Source organism: Trachypithecus francoisi, unplaced genomic scaffold (assembly GCF_009764315.1).
Source record: "Trachypithecus francoisi isolate TF-2019V2 unplaced genomic scaffold, Tfra_2.0 Lachesis_group9, whole genome shotgun sequence".
In the NCBI taxonomy this organism is placed as follows: domain Eukaryota; kingdom Metazoa; phylum Chordata; class Mammalia; order Primates; family Cercopithecidae; genus Trachypithecus; species Trachypithecus francoisi.
Window position 1 is genome coordinate 9,384,849 of NW_022681474.1, and position 22,668 is coordinate 9,407,516.

General features: G+C 41.7%; 1 protein-coding gene across 2 annotated transcripts in view; it reads right to left on the bottom strand.

Moving 5' to 3' along the window:
• TAF3 (TATA-box binding protein associated factor 3) overlaps positions 1-22,668 on the bottom strand; it is a 196,285-nt gene that overhangs the window by 172,297 nt on the left and 1,320 nt on the right. For both annotated transcript variants that reach the window (XM_033209246.1, XM_033209245.1), the window contains exon 2: positions 17,887-18,129. In XM_033209246.1, the coding sequence (XP_033065137.1) occupies positions 17,887-18,129 (243 nt within the window). The remainder of the gene's footprint in view (positions 1-17,886; positions 18,130-22,668) is intronic.

Here is a 22,668-nt window from a genome sequence, read left to right on the forward strand (position 1 = left end):
AAGGTCCATTCTAAATTCTCACTCCAGATCTGGCCAGTCTGTTTAAGATCTGGATATTTAGATATCTGACTACCCAGCCAATCTCCCAAGCTTGAAACCTAGGCTCCTCTGTGTAGCACATCCTCTACAATTTATCTATCACCGAATCCTGACCGTCCAATAGCTCCCAAATTTGGTACTTCCTATCATCTGTCCCTTGGGTGACCACCACAAGCTCTATCAGGACTCTTCCAGTGACATCTCTCTAATCCATCCTTCTCAATACCAACGAAATTTATAATGAACTCATCATAACCCCCTACCTAAAAAATATTCATTGATTCCCTTATTCCTGTAAGCACACTAGGTTAGAGACCTCTGATGTTTATAGTACTGGAGCACTCTGTTTTCCTTTAAGTATCCAAAATTATAATTTTAAATCGTATATAAACATGAGTCTAGGCCTTCTTTTCCCAAGTAGACTGTAAGCTCTAGGAAAGCAGGGAAGGACCTCTATTTCTTTACTCTCTCTTCAGAAATAAGCAGTGAGCCTGCAGACAGCAGGCTCTCCACAGCTCGTTGATGAATGAATGAAGGAAACAATTATTTTGAATTTCCTTTTGGCACCAATGCCACACCATCAGTATATAACCACTGCAAAAGAAGCAAATAACTTGCTATTATTTTATCTGAAATAGGAAAGTTCTAGGCCAGGCACGGTGGCTCACGCCTGTAATCCTAGCACTTTGGGAGGCAGAGGTGGGCAGATCACCTGAGGTCAGGAGTTCAAGACCAGCCTGGCCAACATGGCGAAAACCCATTTCTACCAAAAATACCAAAAATTACCCGGGCGAGGCAGCGTGTGCCTGTAATCCCAGCTACTTGGGAGGCTGAGGCACGAGAAGAGCTTGAACCTGGGAGGCAGAGGTTGCAGTGAGCCAAGATCGCGCCATTGCACACCAGCCTGGGCAACAAGAGCGAAACTCCATCTCAAAAAAAAAAGAAAAGAAAACATGAAATAGGAAAGTTCTATGTAGCTGTATGCAATCATCAGTTAAATAAAAGGCAATGAGTACACTGTTCAATTTCAGATTCAAATTCAGGAAAGCAAGACAAAGTAAGTCCTAACTTACAGCAAAAGTACTAACTTTGGGGTCTTACACTGAGCCAGCCACAAGCATGTATTGCCTGCTCTTCCTTGATATTCCCACCTTCCCCTCACACACGTGGGAAAATTTCCAAAAATCATAAGTGCAGATAAGAAATGTTAAATTTCTGGCAAATTCTAAATTTAGAAGCAAAAAAAAAAAAACCTTTTCTTTTTTGGTCTGGATGCCTAGAAGAGAGAAGTAAACAAATTTGGTGCTTATAGTCAATATCAAAACACTCATTTTCCTAAGATACTTCATAGAATTACTTTATTAATTTAGAAACATTAAAACTTTTTTTTTTTAATTTTTCAATCCCTTAAATACTCCCCTATCCCAAAACCTCTTACTATCACATTGGAAATGTCCTTTTGTTTTTATAAATTCAGATCGATTAAGGGAAAAACTTTTTTGCAAGGAAGAGAATTTTGGTAAAGTCCACTCTAAATTTGTAAAGTCACTCTCAATCTGTGTATGCTGGGACTTTTTCTCTCTATGCTGACTGCGGACATGTACACACCTCCGCTGAGGCGCCAAATCTTGCTGGCCTGAATGCAAAGCAAAAGACACACAGATTTCTAAAAAATCTACTTCAATCTTTATGCTGTCAGTAAAAAATCATTCCTGAGGATAACAAGAATAAGCAGAAAGTCTTTATGCTGTCAGTAAAAAATCATTCCTAAGGATAACAAGAATAAGCAGAAAAAGTAACCCAAAGAGAAGAATAAGATGTTAACGAAACACAATTTAAAAAAAATTGTACTCAAGAAACCAATTTGAAAGGAAAAGAAACCAACGAAGAGCCACAACACAAGCCTTTGTTCTTCTCTCTGTGCCCTTGAGAATAACGCCAGGGCCATGAATGACACACAGGAAATGGGGCTGAGACTATGAAGCCTGGGATCCCACTGTCACCTCTATCACTTCGCAGCCATGTGACTACGGACAAGCTAATTTTTGCGACTGCTCCCCCATTATTCTGAAAAACTTTCCCTAAGAACAGGAGTCAGTAAGTTTCTCCACGTTCTTGAATTTAACTCTCATAGAGTAGCGGGACCATAGGTTTTCTGCAAAAAAATGGGGAAATGGAGAACGAGTGTAGGACTTAAAGAGAAAGCAAGACCTGGATAAGTTACGGAGACAAACAAAACCACTAATTATAACAAAATATATGAAGTATGATGGTAGAGATATGTATTATATGGGTGCTCAAAGAAGCTGGGGTGGGCATGGTGATGGAGGAGAACTCCATGCCAGCATGAGCTGACACAGCTACATGGTTATTTGTGGGAAACCTCATCAGTTTAATGATTCTGGAAGGTAAAGCACGAAGCAATGAGGGGCAAGAAACTAACATGTCAGGTGGGCAGGGTCTGATCACACAGGGCCCTGTAGGTTTACGCTATGAAACGTGTGCAGAACACCACAGGCACATCCCGACATCAGCCCCTGGTATGATTTCAGCGGCAATCCTCTGGCTCAGATGCTGCTGGATTTAAAAACAAAACAAAAAACAAACAAACAAAAAAAACCAAGCAAAGCCTCCAGACAACTTCCCTAGATACAGAGAAGGAACATCCTCCAGATCCTAGAACTCCAGCCTGACAAGGTAATGAACACCAAGGTATCTGAGAAGGCCAAGAGAGAGGCAGTCAGATCCTTAACTAGGAGGCTGGGTGTGGAGGAGGCTTGTAGCATTGGATGTTAGGAGGCCAGAAAGTATTCAAGAAGCCTGCCCATTAAGAAAACCAGCTTGGGCCGGGCGCGGTGGCTCAAGCCTGTAATCCCAGCACTTTGGGAGGCCGAGACGGGCGGATCACGAGGTCAGGAGATCGAGACCATCCTGGCTAACACGGTGAAACCCCGTCTCTACTAAAAAATACAAAAAAATTAGCCGGGCGAGGTGGCGAGCGCCTGTAGTCCCAGCTACTCGGGAGGCTGAGGCAGGAGAATGGCGTGAACCCGGGAGGCGGAGCTTGCAGTGAGCTGAGATCTGGCCACAGTACTCCAGCCTGGGCGGCAGAGCGAGACTCCGTCTCAAAAAAAAAAAAAAAAGAAAGAAAACCAGCTTGGTTAGGCACAGTGGCTCACACCTATAATCCCAAAACTTTGAGAGGCCTAGATGGGTGGATCACTTGAGGTCAGGAGTTTGAGACCAGCCTGGCCAACATGGTGAAACCCTATCTCTACAAAAATTACAAAAATTAGCCAGGTGTGGTGGTGCACACCTGTAACTTCAGCTACTCGGGAGGCTAAGGCAGAAGAATCACTTAAACCCAGGAGACAGACGTTGCAGTGAGTCGAGATCGCACCATTGCACTCTGGCCTAGGCAACAGAGTGCAGAGTGAGTGAGACTCTGTCTCAAAAAAAAAAAAAAAGAAAGAAAACTAGCTTGATAAAGGTAATCTTAGGCTTAAGAAAGTCCTGGCCAGAGACTTCCAAACAACAGCAGAAAGGCCAAAACGGGGAGAGAGGAATATCTCACTCATCTCTCTACCTTCAACATCGGTTCCTTGTGTAGGATCCGACTCATGGCAGGTACCCATACACACAGCACTGAACAGAGTCAAACCCTAATGCAGCTCTGCTCCCAATTCCCAGTGTAGCACGAGGCAGGTTAATTCAACTACGACTTTTAAACTCCCATTTCTCCTTCCATAAATAGTAATGATAGCAGCATCTGCCTTTAGGACTTGTTTCAAGATTAAATGAGATAATGTTTACGAATACACTATGTGATATCAAGGATAAATTATTTGATGGCTGCTTTTACATAGACAAACATTATTTTAGCAACTGAAAGCCATGCAAATATCTTCATTAACATTCCTCCATTAAATCAGTAAGTAATCTAAGTTGTAAGAATAAACATCTTTTCTCTTGAATAACTACAGCTATTCCCTTTTTATTTTTATTTTTTTGAGACAGGGTCCCACTGTCACCCAGGCTGCGGTGCAGCGGCTCACTGCAGCCTCAACCTCCCAGACTCAATCAATCCTCCTACCTCAGCCTCTGAGTAACTAGGACTATACAAGCTTACACCACCACACTTGGCTAATTTTTTTATTTTTTATTTTTTCTGAGACAGAGTCTTGCCCTTTGGCCCAGGCTGGAGTGCCGTGGTGCAATCTCAGATCACTGCAACCTCTGCCTCCCAGGTTCAAGCAAATCTTGTGCCTCAGCCACCCCAGTAAATGAGATTACAGGCACGCACCACCACGCCCAGATAATTTTTGTATTTTTAGTAGAGACGAGGTTTTGCCATGTTGGCCAAGCTGGTCTTGAACTCCTGGCCTCAAGTGATCCACCCGCCTCAACCTCTCAAAGTGCTGAAATTACAGGCATGAGCCACCACACCCAGCTGACTTTTTTTTTCTTTTTGCCCAGACTGGAGCACAGTGGTACAATCTCAGCTCACTGCAACCTCCACCTCCCCAGTTCAAGCAATTCTGCCTCAGCCTCTCGAGTAGCTGGGAGTACAGGCCTATGCCACCATGTCCAGCTATATTTTGCATTTTTAGTAGAGACAGGGTTTCACCATGTTGGCCAAGCTGGTCTTGAACTCCTGGCCTCAAGTGATCCACCCGCCTCAACCTCTCAAAGTGCTGAAATTACAGGCATGAGCCACCACACCCAGCTGACTTTTTTTTTTTTTTTGCCCAGACTGGAGCACAGTGGTACAATCTCAGCTCACTGCAACCTCCACCTCCCTAGTTCAAGCAATTCTGCCTCAGCCTCTCGAGTAGCTGGGAGTACAGGCCTATGCCACCACGTCCAGCTATATTTTGCATTTTTAGTAGAGACAGGGTTTCACCATGTTGGCCAGGCTGGTCTTGAACTCCTGACTTAAAGCCATTTGCCCGCCTTGGCCTCCCAAAGTGCTGGGATCATGGGTGTGAGCCACCGCGTCTGCCCAGATTTTTTAATTTTTTATAGAAACAGGGTCTCACTATGTTGCCCAGGCTGGTCTCAAACTCCTGGGCTCAAGCGATCCTCTTGTTTTGGCCTCCCAAGTGCTGGGATTACAGGCATGAGCCATCACACCCAACCAAAGCTCTTTTTATTTTGATGCAAAAAGAAAACTCCTCTCCATAGATATTTTTGTTTTTCTTTGAGGAAAAATAGTCACTCACTGTAACTGTAAGCAGTTGGAGAGCCAATAAAGTGTTTTATAACGTGGGATGTGTTAATTTTTTGTCTTAGTTTGTTTTGAGGATAAGGACAGTTCAGACAAGAGATAAAGGTTTAAACAAAGGAAGTGATGGAATAATATTTTGGAAATTTTTTAAGAAAGAAAATGCTGGGCACGGTGGCTCATGCCTGTAATCCCAGCACTTTGGGAGGCCAAGGCGGGTGGATCACCTGAGGTCACGAGTTTGAGACCAGCCTGACCAACATGGAGAAACCCCATCTCTACTAAAAATACAAAATTAGCCAGGCGTGGTGGCGCATGCCTGTAATCTCAGCTACTTGGGAGGCTGAGGCAGGAGAACCACTTGAACTTGGGAGGCAGAGGTTGCGGTGAGCCAAGATCGCGCCATTGCACTCCAGCCTGGGCAACAAGGCGAAACGCCGTCTCAAAAAAAAAAAGAAAGAAAGAAAGAAAATTAGCAGAATTAGAGATAAGGAATGAAGGAGAATGAGAGAAGAGGTCAATGCTAATTCTCATGTTTCCAGTTTGGGTACTGAGTAGAGATGGTGCCACCAACTGAGATGGATAACACAGGTGTATTCAGGGTAAGAAAATGTGGAAATGGGCCGGGCACAGTGGCTCACGTCTGTAATCCCAGCACTTTGGGAGGCCGAGGCGGGCGGATCACCTGAGGTCAGGAGTTCAAGACCAGCTTGACCAACATTGAGAAATTCCATCTCTACTAAAATTACAAAATTAGCCGGACATGGTGGCTCATGCCTGTAATCCCAGGTACTCAGGAGGCTGAGGCAGGAGAATCGCTTGAATCCAGGAGGCAGAGGTTGCGGTGAGCCAAGATTGCACCATTGCACTCCAGCCTGGGCAACAAGAGTGAAATCTCATCTCAAAAAAAAAAAAAAAAAAGAAAAAGAAAACGTGGAAATGGCCAACTGCAACCGGCTGCAGGGTCTGAGAGGTGGATGTGGGGGGCAGTTTGGGGAGGCATCAGCATACAGATAGGGGCTCAAACTGTGAGAGTAGGAAAGTCAACTCTGAAACTAAGTAAAGTGAGAAACATAGTAGGTGAAGGATAAAATGTCGGAAGCACCAATGTTTTAGAGGTAGGAGAGCAAGGGAAGATATGCCCAAGAAAGGCCCCAAGACGGAGCTTATCGTATAAGGAGAGTTAAGAGAGGATGATGGTGCTGAAGAAAAGCAGCCTCAGGAATTGCCCAATAGTGATGGAAGCAGCAAAAAGCTTTAATAAGGGGAATCCTGGGAAGAAAGTGGTAGCTGGGGCAAGGTAGTTTGTGCATCTTCCCCAATTCCCAAATGATCATAGGACAAGTAACACAACCAGGTGACAGAGTACACCCATCAGTACCAAAATACAAGCACGTAAGAACATGCCACCAAGAGCTGTGAGACCCGAGTATGAGGCATCTATGCAGGGGAAACAGTGAGAAGCGACGGGAAGACTGACCTGAAACAGGAGAACCCCAAAAGGGCTACCAGGCCTCTGCTGGAAAGCCCGGCAGGCCAAGCCGAGAAGAGCGGCTAAGGCTGGGAAGGATGGGACCACTGCAGGTACAGGGAGTACAACGGGCTGAGTGAGATCCAGTGGGGCTGGAAGTCGAGTCCAGGAGCTTTCAGACCTGACCCTGGCTGCTCTCTGCCAGGACAGAGCCTCGCCGAGAGGACACAGCTGGCAGTGGAATCACAGTTGGCCAGAAAAAGGAAAACTGACATGAAGGAAAGAGAACATCCAAGTAAAAGTGGTGGAGGAAAACAAACAGAAAATCTCAGTGAGGAAGTTCCCATATTCGGAATATTCCACAAAAGCCGTAGAAGAGGGAGCACTGCAAAGTCAGAGGAGCTACCCTGAATCTTCTTCTAAAGCAAGCTTGTCCAACCCACGGCCCATGGGCCATATGTGGCCCAGGACGGCTTTGAACACGGCCCAACACAAATTTGTAAACTTTCTTAAAACACTATGAGATTTTTTTTGCGACTTTCTTTCTAACTCATCAGCTATCGTTGCTGTTAGTGTATTTGCTGTGTGGCCAAAGACAATACTTTTTCTTCCAGTGTGGCCCAGGGAAGCCAAAAAATTGGACACCCATCTTCTAAAGGCTCAGAAAACTAACTCACATACAGTTTCTGTAAGGAAAAGAAGACTAAATAGCAAAACATCCCTCCAGACAATGAAAGTACAAGAGAAACGCACACTCAAAAAAACAGATGAATCTATAATGTTCTATCTGAAAATGATCTAAAAGACATTAAAGAATATAAATCAAAATCAGAAAAAACTCAGAAATTAGGTAGCAGAACTCAAGACAGTAGCTATATGATCTGACAAGATACATATGGTACAATTACAGAAAATTGGTTTCCTAGGGCAGAACGGGCAAAAAAATTTTTTTTTACCTGTTTCAGTAATCATGAATGATAGTATCAGTAGCAATATTGTATGTGTAATCTGGGATAAAGCAAATGAGTAATTATGGAATATTCTAATTGTATCATCTTCTTTATTCCTGAGAACCAGAATTCTCAGTATGGATGAAAGTATTTATGGATGTAATATAAAAAATAAAAACCTTGTAGTCCTAAATATGAACTGGAAAATCTGCATGAACTCAGGAGGAACCCTATCCACCTATCTTATCTATTCACACACATCTACATGTATATAAATATTTATTTACTTATTGCCTAGAAACAATGAACAACCGAGTTATATATAATAAGTATCCCTTAGCACCAAGACTGTGTACTTGAAATGCTATTTCCCAGCGTGGAGACAACTGGATATCCATATGCAGAAGAATGAAATTGGATCCTTATCTCATACCACTTACAAAAATCAACTCCAAATGGAATAAAGACTTGAAACTAAGAAACTGCTAAAAGAAAACATAGGGGAAAAACTATAAGACATTGGTCTGGCCAATTATTTTTTACATTTGGCCCCAAAAGCACAGGGTGACAAAAGCAAAGCCGAACAAATGGGATTCCACCAAAATAAAAAGCTTCGGCACAGTGAAGGCAACATCAGAGTGAAGGCACGACCTGAGGGTTAGGAGAAAACACGTGCACCCACACGTCTGACAAGGGGCCCACATCCAAAACATACAAGGAACTCAAAAACAACAACAGCCACAACCACCACCAAAAAAAAAAAAAAGAAACAAAATACATAAGGAACCCAAATAACTCTATAGAAAGAACAGTCTGGCTGTTGTCCTGTACCAGAGGGCACCAGGCAGCCATGGTGCCCAGCGGGAATGGCAAGATCTTGAAGCCCCACTTCCACGTGGACTGTGCAGCAGCTGAAGGGGCACCGCTCCAAACTCACCCTCTTCCCCAGGAAGCCCTGGGCCCCCAGGAAGGGAGACAGTTCTGCTGAAGAACTGCAATTGGCCACTCAGCTGACGGGACCGGTCATGGCCATCCAGAATGTCTATGAGAAGGAGAAAGCTCAAGTCATCACTGAGGAGAAGAATTTCAGAGCCTTTGCTAGTCTCTGCATGGCCTGTGCCAATGCCTGGCTCCTCCGCATGTGGACAAAAAGAGGCATGGAAGCTACAGAACAGGATGTTGAAAAGAAAAACTAAAGACCTCTTGAGGACTTGTAATAAATCAGCAGTAATGCTGGGTCCCCAAAAAAGAAAACCCTATAGAAAGAAATACTCCAATAAAAAATGAATAGACATTCCTCAAAATAAGACATACAAACTGCCAACAAATATATGAAAAAATGTCCATCACTAATCATTACAGAAATAAAACCACAGTGAGATATTACCTCACACCTGTTAGAATGGCTACTATAAAAAAGATGAAAGGTAACAAGTGTTAGCAGGGATGTGGAGAAAAGGGGGAACCCTTGTACACTGTTGGTGGGAATTTAGATTAGTAGTCATGGAAAACTATGTGGAGTTTCCTCCAAAAACTAAAAATAGAATTACCATATAATCCAGCAACCCCACTCCTGAGTATTTACCCAAACGACTTGAAAAGATGATGTTGAAGAGATTCTGCTCTTCCAAGTTCACTGCAGCACTGCTCCCAATAGCCAAGTTACAGAAATAACCTAAGTGTCCATTAACAGATGAGTGGATAAAGAAAATGCAATATATATACACCATGAAATCCTATTCAGCCTTTAATAGCACAACAGGGTGACTAAAGTCAACAATAATTTATTGAACATTTTATCTCGAACTCTTGGCCTCAAGTCATCTTCCTGCCTCGGACTCCCAAAGTGTCAAGATTACGAGTGTGAGCTACTGCACCCTGTACATTTAAAAATAACAAAAAGAGTATAACTGGAATATTTGTAGTACAAAGAAATGATAAATGCTGGACCAGGTGCAGTGGCTCATGCCTGGAATCCCAGCACCTTGGGAGATTGAGATGGGCAGATCACTTGAGGCCAGGGGTTTGAGACCAGCCTGGCCAACATGGTGAAATTGCGTCTCTACTAAAAACACAAGAATTAGCTGGGTGTGGTGGCGGACGCCTGTAATCACAGCTACTTGGGAGGACGAGGCACAAGAATACTTAAACTTGAACCCAGGAGACGGAGCTTGAGTGAGCCGAGATCACACCACTGCACTCCAGCCTGCGTGACAGTGCGAGACTGTCTCAAAAATACATAAATAAATAAATAAGAAATGATAAATGCTTCAGGTGGTAAATATCCAAATTACTCTGATGTAATTATTATATATTGCGTGCTTTTATTAAAATATCTTACTTACTCCTTATTTATACTTACTGTGTATCCATAAAAATTAAAAAAATTATTATTCAGCCTTTAAAAAAAGAGGAAATTTTGTCATTTGTGACAATATAGATGGAATTCAAACAATTCTGCTAAGTGGAGTAAGCCAGGCACAGAAGGAGACATACCACATGGTCTCACTTATATGTGGATGAAAAGAACCAAATTCCAGGAAGCAGAGAGTAGAGTGGTGGTTACAGAGGCTGGGGCAGGGGATGTGGGGATGCGGAGATGAGAGGCAAAGGGTACAAAGCCTCAATCAGACAGAAGGAATACGTTTTTTGATATATTGCACAGCATGGTGAAAAAGAAAAATAATAATGTATTACACATTTGAAAATCATTAAGACAGTAAGTTTTAAACGTTCTCCCCACAAAAAACCACAGGCATTTCAGGTGACAGATTTTTAACTAGCTTGACTTAATTATTCCACATTGTATTTATAAAACATAACATCGCTTTGCACCCCCCAAATATATATAAATATAACTTGAAATTTTATAATTTAAAAAAATTCAAATTAAAAAAAGAAAAGCAATACTACTTTCCAAGAAACCAGGGTTTCCTGGACAGATAACTTATACCAAGCACAGAACATGACTATACATGCTGAGTCGAGAACATTTTGATACACCGGAGTGGGAGGACGTCACCAAAGCCAACTCGGGTCATGTCACAAGCACTCAGAAGCAAGGGGGAAGAAGCTGCCACTGGCCAAAGATGCAACAATTGAAGCTACAATCCAGGTAAAAAACTGTAATGAGGCCAGGCACGGTAGCTCACACCCGTAATCCCAGCACTTTGGGAGGCCGAGGCAGGAGGATCACGAGATCAGGAGATCAAGACCAGCCTGGCCAACATGGTGAAACCTTGTCTCCACTAAAAATGAAAAATTAGCTGGGCGTGGTGGCGGGTGCCTGTAGTCCCAGCGACTCAGGAGGCTGAGGCAGGAGAATCGCTTGAACCCAGGAGGCGGAGGCTGCAGTGAGCATGTCGCGCCGCTGCACTCCAGCCTGGGCGACAGAGTGAGACTCTGTCTCCAAAAAAAAAAAAAAAAGGTAATGAATGAAATCTGTCAAGTATGTTTAAATCTGTGAGTTCATAATGATAGAGTATTAAACGAAACTAGTCACTTTCTAAGGATGACAAGGAACCAATTTATTCTCATGAAAACTGGGTATACCATATGAAAAAAATCAAGCATTAACCCTGCTTTCCCTACATAAACTATGCCATTAAGTTACTAAACAGCGGATGAGGAAAAGGATTTTCTTGTAAAGTTATTTCAACTAAAGAATGAACTAAAAACAAAGTGCTAGTATTATCATTACTTTGCAACCCCTAATGAATTAATGGATCCAGGCACTGAGCATCAGCACTGCTAACATCAACAAAAGTGAAAACTGGACATCATGAGCTGATATCTTGCCAAACCTAAATCTGGTCAAGCCTCGGGTTCTTGCTGCCAATTCTGAGAAACTCATTGAGCTGCACTATGAATGCACACTGCGCAAATCCAACTGTGGGGCACTCTGCAGATCAAACAACCCAGATTTCTAACAAATAAACTCTAAGACAAAGAAAGGAATGGAAGGAGAGTCGCAAACTAAAAGGTAAATGACATGGCTGGGCAGGGTGGCTCATGCCTGTAATCTCAGCACTTTGGGAGGCCGAGGCTGGCGGATCACTTGAGGTCAGGAGTTCGAGACCAGCCTGGCCAACACAGTGAAATCCCCTCTCTATCAAAAAATACAAAAATTAGCCAGCCACGGTGCCATGCACCTGTAATCCCAGCTCCTCGGGAGGCTGAGGCAGGAGAATCGCTTGACCCTGGGAGGCGGAGGTTGCAGTGAGCCGAGATCGTGCCACTGCGCTCCAGCCTGGATGACAGAGCAAGACTCCGTCTCAAAAAAAAAAAAGACCTGCAAAGTGAAAAAGGGTGTGCATGTGTGAAGAACATTAATGTGTCTACGGATACGCATTTGGCTGATGAAACCATAAAGCTAAGAAGTAATTCCTATAAAGTGAGGACAGTGGTTGGTTATTTTTGGAGGAGGAAGGGGCCAGGGTGGGGTTGTTGGGCACATATAAGGTATTCTGAGACGGCTGGTAAAGTTCTGTTTCTTGAACTGGGAGAAAAGGTTTAAATTTCCTTCAGATCAACCATTTAGATAGTAATTGGTGTTCACAGCAAGAACTGCTTCAAGAAAAGGATGGCAGGAGCTTGAGAAAGAAATGGCAGGTATTGAAGTGGACACAGATTCTTGAGTCCAAGGAGTGCAAAAGGTCACACGGAAAGAAGCAGAGGAGCCCCATCTGCCGAACTAGGTTATTCTTGGGAAGGGGGAAGAAGGGAAGTGAAGAGACACTTTCATTTCATAACAAATTCACTTGGCAATATATTTTTTCAGCAAGTTTGTATTACTTTTGTTAATTTTTTCAAACATGTAAAATGTTTACTTTTTAAAGGGTTTCATCATAATAATAGAAATCTTAGTGGGGAAAGAGAGAAATCCCCATGCAGAAGAGTTCCTAACAACGTATGCAGATATTCCACCTTCAAAGCGGGACGCATGACTCCCATTCCTTAAGTGCTGGCTACGAGGAGTGACTTCTTTCCAAAGAGCACAGTAGGGGAAGAGGGGATAGAAGAGAAACTTTACTGTGGAGAAACCAGATAAACATTACCCCAGCCACGTGATCACCATCAATATCAACAGTGATAAATTATGTTGACAGGATAGACTTGTGATATGATGTGATTAAAATGGCACTTGGCCTCTGTGGTCTTTCTCCCTAAGATCTCATAACCCCAGTCTAAGCATGAGGAAAACATCAGAAAAATTCCACTAGAGGGGCATCCTACAATATACCTAACCAATAATCCTCAAAACTGTCAAGGTCATCAAAACAAGAAAAGTCTGAAAAACTGTCACAGCCAAGAGAAGTCAAAGGAGACGTGACAACCAAACACAATATGATACCCTGGATGGGATCTGGAAACAGAAAAAGGACATCCAGTAAAAACTAAGGAAACGTCAATACAGTGGAGCGTCCCTTAATAATAACATGTCAATATTGTCCATTAATTGTGATACACGTACCACCGTCACGTAAAAGGTGAATAACAGAAGAAATGGTTCAGATGTGAGTGAACTCTCCATACTAACTTCTCAATTTTTTCTGTAAATCAAAACTGTTCTAAAAAATAGTCTATTTTAAATTTTTAAAAAATAGAAACTCTAAAAGTGGCAACCTCACAGTATCTTTACCAAGTTTAAGCTGAGCTTGGTATTCCTGCAATAAGTCAGGGTACATGGTTTATATTCCTTTTTTTTTTTTTTTGAGATGGAGTCTCACTCTGTCACCCAGGCTAGAGTGCAGTGGCACGATCTCAGCTCACTGCAACATCTGTCCCCCGGATTCAAGTGATTCTCCCATTTCAGCCTCCCAAGTAGCTAGGACTACAGGCATCCACCACCACACCCAGCTAATTTTTGTATTTTCAGTAGAGACAGGGTTTCACCATGTTGGCCAGGCTGGTCTCGAACTCCTGACCTCAAGTGATCCGCCAACTTCGGCCTCCCAAAGTGCTGGAATTACAGGTGTGAGCCACTGCACCCAGCCTATATTTCTCTCTTATGCAAATATTTTGAACCAATCAACATATCCGCCCCAGAAGACCCTCACTGACCAGTGATCTAGAGACCACATTGTGAGAACCAACAACGACTTTGGCATAGTACGCTGTACTATTTTCAGACATTCCTCAGCACAATAAAATAGGAAGCAAAAAAATATGGTATTGGTGTGAATCTGAAAATATGTATGGCAAGCTGGGGAGAGAATGTTCTTGGATAAAACACACTGGGTACCAGCCATCAGAACTGTAACAGTCCAAGCAAAAATATGCATGTATCAAATATTTTCAAAGAGGTCTCACTTCTAAACATATAATCTCATACAGCAGGCAATAACTCCTTCCACATCATCTCCTCCTCTGTCATCTTCACACTGCAGATAATCACAGAGCTCCTCAGTCAAGTATCTATAGCCAGCCCAGCTAGTAAGTCTGTTCCCTCGGCTACCTCAGCATGTGATGGTAACACTACTTTACATTTATTCTTCTCTTTTCTTTCAGAGACAGGGTCCTGCTGTGTTGCCCAGGCTGAAGTGTGATGGGCATCCGCAGGCTCAATCACGGCGCACCACAGCCTCAAACTCCTGGGCTCAAGCGATCCTCCTGCCTCAGCCTTCCAAGTAGCCGGGACTATGGGTGTGCCACTGAACGCGGCTTGACACTGATTCCCTTTATAGCATCACTTCACTAATGTATATTGTATTTCAATGCAAAAGGAAATTCTTTGAGAGCAAGAAAAGAAAACAGGGAAGAGAACTAACATTCGCTGTCATGTGTTTAATTTTTTTCGAGACAGGTTCTCGCTGTCACTCAGGCTGGAGTGCTGTGGTGTGATCGTGACTCACTGCAGCCTTGACCCCTGGGCTCAAGAGATCCTCCCACCTCAGACTCCCGACAGCTGGGACTACAAGTGTGCACCACCATGCCCAGCTAAGATTTTTATTTTCAGTAGAGATGAGGGTCTCATGACATTGCCCAGGCTGGTATCAAACGCCTGGGCTCAAGCTTCAGCCTCCCAAAGTGCATAAGCCATCACACCTGGCCCACTGTTACATATTTTATATGTAAAACACTGTCCAATTGTATATAAATGTGTTAAAAAAAAAAAAAATCACTTGATTCCCCATTTCCCCAATGTAGTAGGTGTTATTACACTGATTTTACGGATGACGAATATAAAGTTCAGAAAGGTAAAGTGACTTGGGAAGACTAGAAACTCAGTGACTCGCTGAGTCATGTCTCAGTGACACCGTGAGGTCCATGCTGTGCCTCTCACAGCCTGCTGCCCCTTCAGGCCTTCTATGAGTACACAATTGCCAGCTCCAGGTGCTGTGCAGGGAGACATTCACAGGCTTTTTTTGACACCAACCAAGTTGAGTGGCTGATAAGAGGGAATCCCATGGCAGGACCTTGCTAATAATATTTTAAGACCAAAGTCTAGCCTGTCTGTGGCCCTTAAGGAAGTAAAAGGAAAACAAAGAGCATGGTGAACAGTACCATTATCAAAGGGGTTCACCGCTGTACCTCACTTTGCACCACTAATCAGAATACCAGGAACTTTCTAACATGCTGTACCCAGGGAAAAAAAAATATTTCCGATTCTAAATGATATGAAATAGTCTTGTATGGTTATATTTTTAAATGACAACCAAAGAATTGCATTTTACATCCTTTTCTTACGAAGAGGACAACGTTTTGACAAGCATCTACTGTACTGCCTACCACTCACTGCATCCTTATAAACCATATGCATGTTACAAACCAGCAATATTTTTCCTTCTTAATCCACGTGTTAGATAAAAAATGAAAAGTAGTGTTCTCAAGATTTATGTTATTTTCCTTTTAAAATGTTTATAATTTATATTGTTTGCATAAAACTAAATGAGATTCTTCTTCTGCTTCAAATAATCCAGAAAAGAAACCCAAAAATTTACGGTAATATAGTAATTTCAGCCAGAAGTCAGTATCAAAACAAAACAAAACAAAAAACACACTAAATTGTTTTTCATACTTTTTCACTACCTAATCTAAATCTGCTATCTTAGTTACATTTCCTTGCTGGTATTTAAATATGATAACCATAACACTTTAAGAGAATTTTATTATGGAATATTTGCATGCTATAAGAATAAGACAAAAAGGACCAAGCAGTTAAGTGTAGATTATGATCAAAGTCCTAGCTTTGGTTCTGGGCTGTCAGTGTGTTAGTATCATTCAGTAGAACCCGCTGCAGCTAAGATCCAGAGCGCCTAAATGATGAGCCACCAATGCATTAACAAGTCTCTACCACTTAGGTCCAGTATCTGTCCAGTGTTTCAGATGAGGCAACCCTGACACACAGACTGTAAAACAACTTATGCCAAATGTAAACATAGTTACTGAGACAAGTAGGTAACGCTTCAAAATGCTATCAAAGTAGAACCGATGATAAGAAATGCATTGCAAGAAACTGGAACCCTTGAGCACCACTGATAGGAAGGTGAGGATGGTGCAGCCACTGTGGAAAACGGTGTGGTGCTTCCTCAAAAATTAAGTAGACAATTACTATACGATCCAGCAATTCTACTTCGGGGTACAGACCCCAAAAAAACTTGAAAGCAAGAACTGGAACAGATATTTGCACACCAATGTTCATAGCAGCATTAATCACAAGAGCCAAAAGGTTGAAACAACCCAAGCGTCCATCAGTGAGTGAATGGATAAACAAATGTGCAACGTATACATAATGCAGTATTCTGCCTTAAACACACACACAACGAAATCCTGACACAGGCTACAACATGAATGAACCCGAAGACATCATACGAAGGGAAATAAGACAGTCATAAAAAGACAAATACTATACAATTCCACTTATAAAAGGTACCTAGAATAGACAGATTCATAGACACACACAAAAAGGAACGGTTGGCAGGGGCTGGAAGTGGTGGCGAGTGCGGAGATACGTTTAATGGGAACAGTGTTTCAATTTGGGAGGGTAAAAAAGTTCTGGAGAAGGAGGGGGATGATGGTTGAATAACAATGTATACTTAATGCCACAGAACTGTACACCTACAAATGGTGACAATGGTCCACTTATGTGATGTATATTTTACAATAGAAAATCGTAAGTAAAAGTAATTGCTGGCATCATTTGCACTGTCCTGAAGTACACAGGTTTTAGAATTTGTTACAAAATGAAAGAACTTAATTGCAACTTTTCCAAGTTTTTTTTTTTTTTTTTTTTTTTGAGACGGAGTCTTGCTCTGCCACCCAGGCTGGAGTGCAGTGGCCGGATCTCAGCTCACTGCAAGCTCCGCCTCCCGGGTTCAAGCCATTCTCCTGCCTCAGCCTCCCGAGTAGCTGGGACTACAGGCACCCGCCTCGTCGCCCGGCTAGTTTTTTGTATTTTTAAGTAGAGACAGGGTTTCACCGTATTAGCCAGGATGGTCTCGATCTCCTGACCTCGTGATCGGCCCGTCTCGGCCTCCCAAAGTGCTGGGATTACAGGCTTGAGCCACCACGCCCGGCCCCTTCCAAGTCTTTTAAGAAAAACTACTGCACACTTGTATTAGAGACCACAAATTACTTAAATATCTCTTCAGAATCTTAGTAAACTTAATGATCAACATCTAAAATTATACAGGAAAAAAGGGAACTCTGCAACGGGACTGACCACTGTATCTGATTAGCTGTCATTTTATAATCAAAAGTTCTATTATGATCAAACAATAAACATTTCTACTCATCATAAAAAACAGAAGTAAGTCTACACAATATCAGTGAATACTCACGATTCACTCACTGTTTCCAGTATAAAGCTATGGTATTCAAACTCATGGCCTGAATAGTAAGTGAGGAGGAAAGAGCTACCCCAATTTTTCTTTTTGTTTCAAAGGTTTTCTAGTTTACTTAATACCCCATTCTCATATAATAGGGCTGTTGAAAGGCTTCTCTTTGGCTTCACCATTTTCCTCTACTTGAACTTTACAAAGGAGATAAATGCTTCAGACATAACCTTGATTACACCATGGCTTGGCCTGGTAATGTCAGTTGCAAGTTTGTTGGTTTAAGGGTTAGAATAATTTGTAAATAATAGTACATGTTTCTATTGTGTTTCCAGAATTTATGAAGTTGACATAGCATGGAAAGCTAAGAGGATCAAAAATCCATTAAAATAGTCCCTAACAAATGAAGAAGAAACACTCACAAACCTTCTTGAGAAGACACAATGGGTGGCAGGTAATCAGGAATGTATTCTTTTCTTTCCTCTGCATCTTTACTTCCAGGTTGAGGAAACTGAAGTACATTGTTCTTGCTAACAGGAAATGACGGAATTTGGTGTGGGAAGGTGACAGGTTCAATGTTGTGAATATAGTCTTCTAATTCATGTAGACTAACCCCCATCAGCTGGAAAGCTTCACCAACATCATCCAAAATTGGGTCTGTTCGGCCATCTGAAACAAAGTCAAAAGCAAATCAAATTATTTGAAGAAATCCCATGAATATATTTTTAAATATTAAAAAAGGCAGTAAGTAAATATGCAGCTCAGAATCAAACATTTTAACCTAGTTACTGGAAAGAATTTAATATTTTAAATAGAATATCACAAAATCATGTTTAAGCTGATTATTAAGGTCAAGCTTAAATATGATCAGACAACTAGCCAGACCACCACAGAAAAATCACACTCATGATCAGCTTATATATTATAGAACAAATTTCAAAGTAGTTTACAGATGATCAAAAGCACCTGGAACAGTGCCTGACACACAGAAAACGCCCCAATAATAATAATAATAATAAAGTAGTGTTTTGTCTTTTTTTTTGAGATGGCATCTTGGCTGGGCGTGGTGGCTCACGCCTGTAATCCCAGCACTGAGAGGCTGAGGCGGGCAGATCACAAGGTCAGGAGTTCGAGATCAGCCTGGCCAACATGATGAAACTGTCTCTACTAAAAATAAAAAAATTAGCTGGGCATGGTGGTGCACGCCTGTAATCCCAGCTACTCGGGGGGCTGAGGCAGGAGAACTGTTCGAATCTGGGAGGCGGAGGTTGCAGTGAGCCGAGATCACGCCACTACACTCCAGCCTGGGCAACAGAGCAAGATTCCATCTCAGAAAAAAAAAAAAAAAAGAGATGGCATCTTGCTTGTTGCCCAGGCTGGAGTGCAGTAGTATGATCATAGCTCCTTGCTGCCTCAAACTCCTAGGCTCAAGCAATCTTCCCCTCTCAGTCTCCTGAGTAGCTGGGACTATAAGCACATGCCACCATGCCTGGCTAACTATTATTATTATTTTTTTTTTTTGTAGAAGTGAGTTCTTGCTATGTTGCTCAGGCTGGTTTTGAACTCCTGGCCTCAAGCAATCCTCCTGCTTCTGCCTCGCAAAGTGGTGGGATAATAGGAATGAGCCAATGTGCTTGGCCCTTTTTTTTTTTAATCATCAAATAAGTAGTGTGCTGTGCTGACAAAGTCAATGTTTGTTACATTTCCTCTGTTGTTCCCTGATGCATCTGCGGAATCTTAAACAGTGGCTGGAATATAGCTGGCACTCAATAAATACCTACTGAATGAATTATACCATTAAATGAATTTTTAAAATCTAAGAATATTTACAAAGAAGGCTCAGATCATAAAAGTTTGGTTTTTGTTTGTTTTTTGAGACAGGGTCTCACTCTGCTGCCCAGGCTGGAGTGCAGTAGGGCAATCATGGCTCACTACAACCTTAACTTCCCAGGCTCAAGCCGTCCTCCCACCTTAACCTTCGGAGTAGCTGGACTACCAGTGCACCACCACCATGCCCAGCCATAAAGGTAATTTACCTATAAATTTTCAAATGTAATCAGAAAACACCACATAAAACAGAGATAAAAAGATAAAAAGTTAGATATAGTGAGTTTTTTTCTTTACAAAAGCAAGTTTTTCTTATGCCTATCCTTAGCAGAGCTTAAGGTCTCTCCATCTTTAAAAATGTCTATGAAAATTCCAGTTTCCGATTTTCAATAGCCTAAAGGATTTAACTGAAATCCTGACTTTTTACCTGAAATCTTGAAATCTGATCACTTCAAACTCAGTATGTCTGAAATTAAATCACACTGTAAAATGGAAAAGAATCCAAATCTTGCTAGAATTGGACGCATGTGTGGTAATGCATACAGAAACGTCTAGAAGGATATTCAGCCAATGGTTAACAGTTCAAGGGGATGGAAGCTGCAGTAGAGGGGAGGGCTGTGGTGGAAGCAGGAGACTGACTTTTAATTCTACATACTTCTGCGGTCTTTGATTTTTTTTTTCTATAAGCATGGGTGAATTCTAATGTATACTTCTAATGATGTATAAAAAAGAGAAAACAAATAAAATGAATACTCTTCTTCTTACTGAACGTAAACAGGCATTTCAACTCTTCTATTCCTATTAAAGCTATTATTACTCTCTCAGTCTAAAAAATACAATCATCTTAAATTCCTCCATATGCTTTGCAGCCTCAAACCAAAACCTGGTACTGTTTCTAACCCTGTCCCCCTCCCCCTCCCCGGCCACCTTTTTTTTTTAACGATGATTTACGATTTTTTTCCTTTCTCTCTATTCTTACTGTCCCTGTCTCAGTATAGTCTTAAGTTCTGCCCACTTCAATGTCTTGTGCACATCACTGTCAGTACAATTTTCTTAAAATACCACTTTAATCATACTGTCCCCCTACTTAGAAGTATGCAATGTTTTCTACTACATGTTTTAATTCTTTCGTCTAGCTTTTAAGTCCCTCCATAACCTGATTTCACTGTGTTGAACATTTTCCTCAGACACCCTTGGAATGAACTAGCTGCATAGGGAGCTGAACACCTTACTGGTACTTTCATTATGCTTAATCTCACCTGGACAGCTTAGTTTATGTGATTCTCTAACCTGGAATACTCTATACCTTTATACAACCATACTTCATAGCTCAATTCAAATCTTATCTTTTCTGTGAAGTAATCCTACCCCAGAATCCATAGCCTACAACCATCTCTCCTCTTACTCCTTTTACATTTACTCCCTGTACCATACAAAAAATATTATAGTACTAGTGTTGAAGAGTTAGTCTGAAAGATTTAGCACCTGCTTTCAGCACATGCCAACATATTTAATATATAATGTGATACAGACAGAGACATCTGCCCTTGAATGCTTGGAGAAATTGTTACCCTAAGGCAATTCTAAAGTTCATTATTTGTTCATTATTTGAATTAATGGTAACTTCTAATACTTCCTTTAACTTGAGAACATTTATTTTAGAAGAAAGAAACACCATCAGTTTGTTTTTGCTGACATTCTGGCAATCTTGAACACACCTTATGGGCAGGGATTATATCTTAGTAATTTTATGTCTCCAATGCCTAGTACAGGGATTGGTTCATAAGTGGTGCTCAATAAGTGTTTGTTAAAACAACAGAAAGGATTTAAAGGAGTGGAATACAAGATTCTGTAGTGGTAACCTGGAGTTACAGAATTCGATTTTAGAATAAGACTGGTATAGAAAAAAGAACCTAAAAATATCTAATAAGTATACCAAAATTAGCATTAAAAAAGAGTCATCAAATCACGATGGGAAATAATGAACCTGACAATCTCATCCTCACTGAAGCCAAGAAACTGGCTACGGAAATTAGGTAATTAGGAAGAAGGTTTACACTGAAGAGCTGCAATGACCCCTGGGTGACTTTGGAATACCTAGTCACATGGAGTGCCAGCTCCCTTCTGTTTTGTATAAAAGGCAGGAAAGGTAACTAGTATTCAGGAGACATTTTGAATAGCTAAAGATACATGGTAGCAAACATAATCTGGACTATGCCTAGCCTAGCCTAGCCTGTCCTATCCTATCAGTAACAGTATACTCAAGGACCACTGCAGAGCAGGCCAGAGGAAAAAGAAACAAAAGCCAGAAGAGTAGTCAGCTGATGATGCACTTTCAAGATAAAAACACATGCATATTACTTTGTGGTTCCACATTCAGATGTATCAGTGAGCTGGGCATGGTGGCTCACGCCTGTAATCCCAGCACTTTGAAACGCTGAGGCAGGAGGATCACCTGAGCCCAGGAGTTTGACACCAGACTGAGCAATACAACTAGACCACATCTCTACAAAAAAATAAAAAAATTAGCTAGGCATGGTGGCGTATCCCTGTAGTCCCAGCTACTTGGAAGGCTGAGGCAGGAGGATCACTTGAGCCCTGAAGTTCGAGGCTATAGAGAGCTAAGATCGCACCACTGCACTCCACACTGGGCAACAGAGTGAGACCCTGTCTCAAAAGAAGAAGAATAATAGAAGTATCAGTGAAATCAAGCATTCAAAACATACACATTTTTGGAACTCAATATGTAAAGTCAGTAATTGGCTTTTAGGGTAGTGGTTTATCAGTTCATTAATTTATTCAACAAATATTTCTCAGGTGCTTATTACATAATGGCCCTATAGGTTACAGAATACAAATATAATCAATTTTTCTCCTGGAGAGGGGAAAGAGACATACACAGGTGATTACAAAACAAGATGACAAATAATATAAAAGAAATATGCACAGAATTATGAAAGCAGAGAACATGAGTTCCCTAGAGCAAGTGATAAGTGCATCTCAAAATAAAAGTAGTACTACCGGTGGGCCAGGGGCAAAGGACACTCTAGGTAAGACACAGCATGTATGTAAGAATGGATAGCTTAAAACATTTTGGAAAAGGCAGGTAGCTCAGTGTGGTCGCAGATTATGTAGGCTGGCAAAAGATAAGCAAAATGCTAGCTCACAAAGGGAACTGTGTACTGCTAAGAGTTTAGATTTTTAGCCTGTAACCAACGAAGTACAGTCAAAATATTTTTAAGAATAATGACAGGATCAGATTTGTGTTATGGACAGATTAGTTTGGCAGCCCTGTGGAAGAGGGAACGAAACTCGGGGCCTGAGAAATACAGCGTGTCTGTGAGTCTCAATTTTTCAGTATAGGAACCACTTTAACAAAAC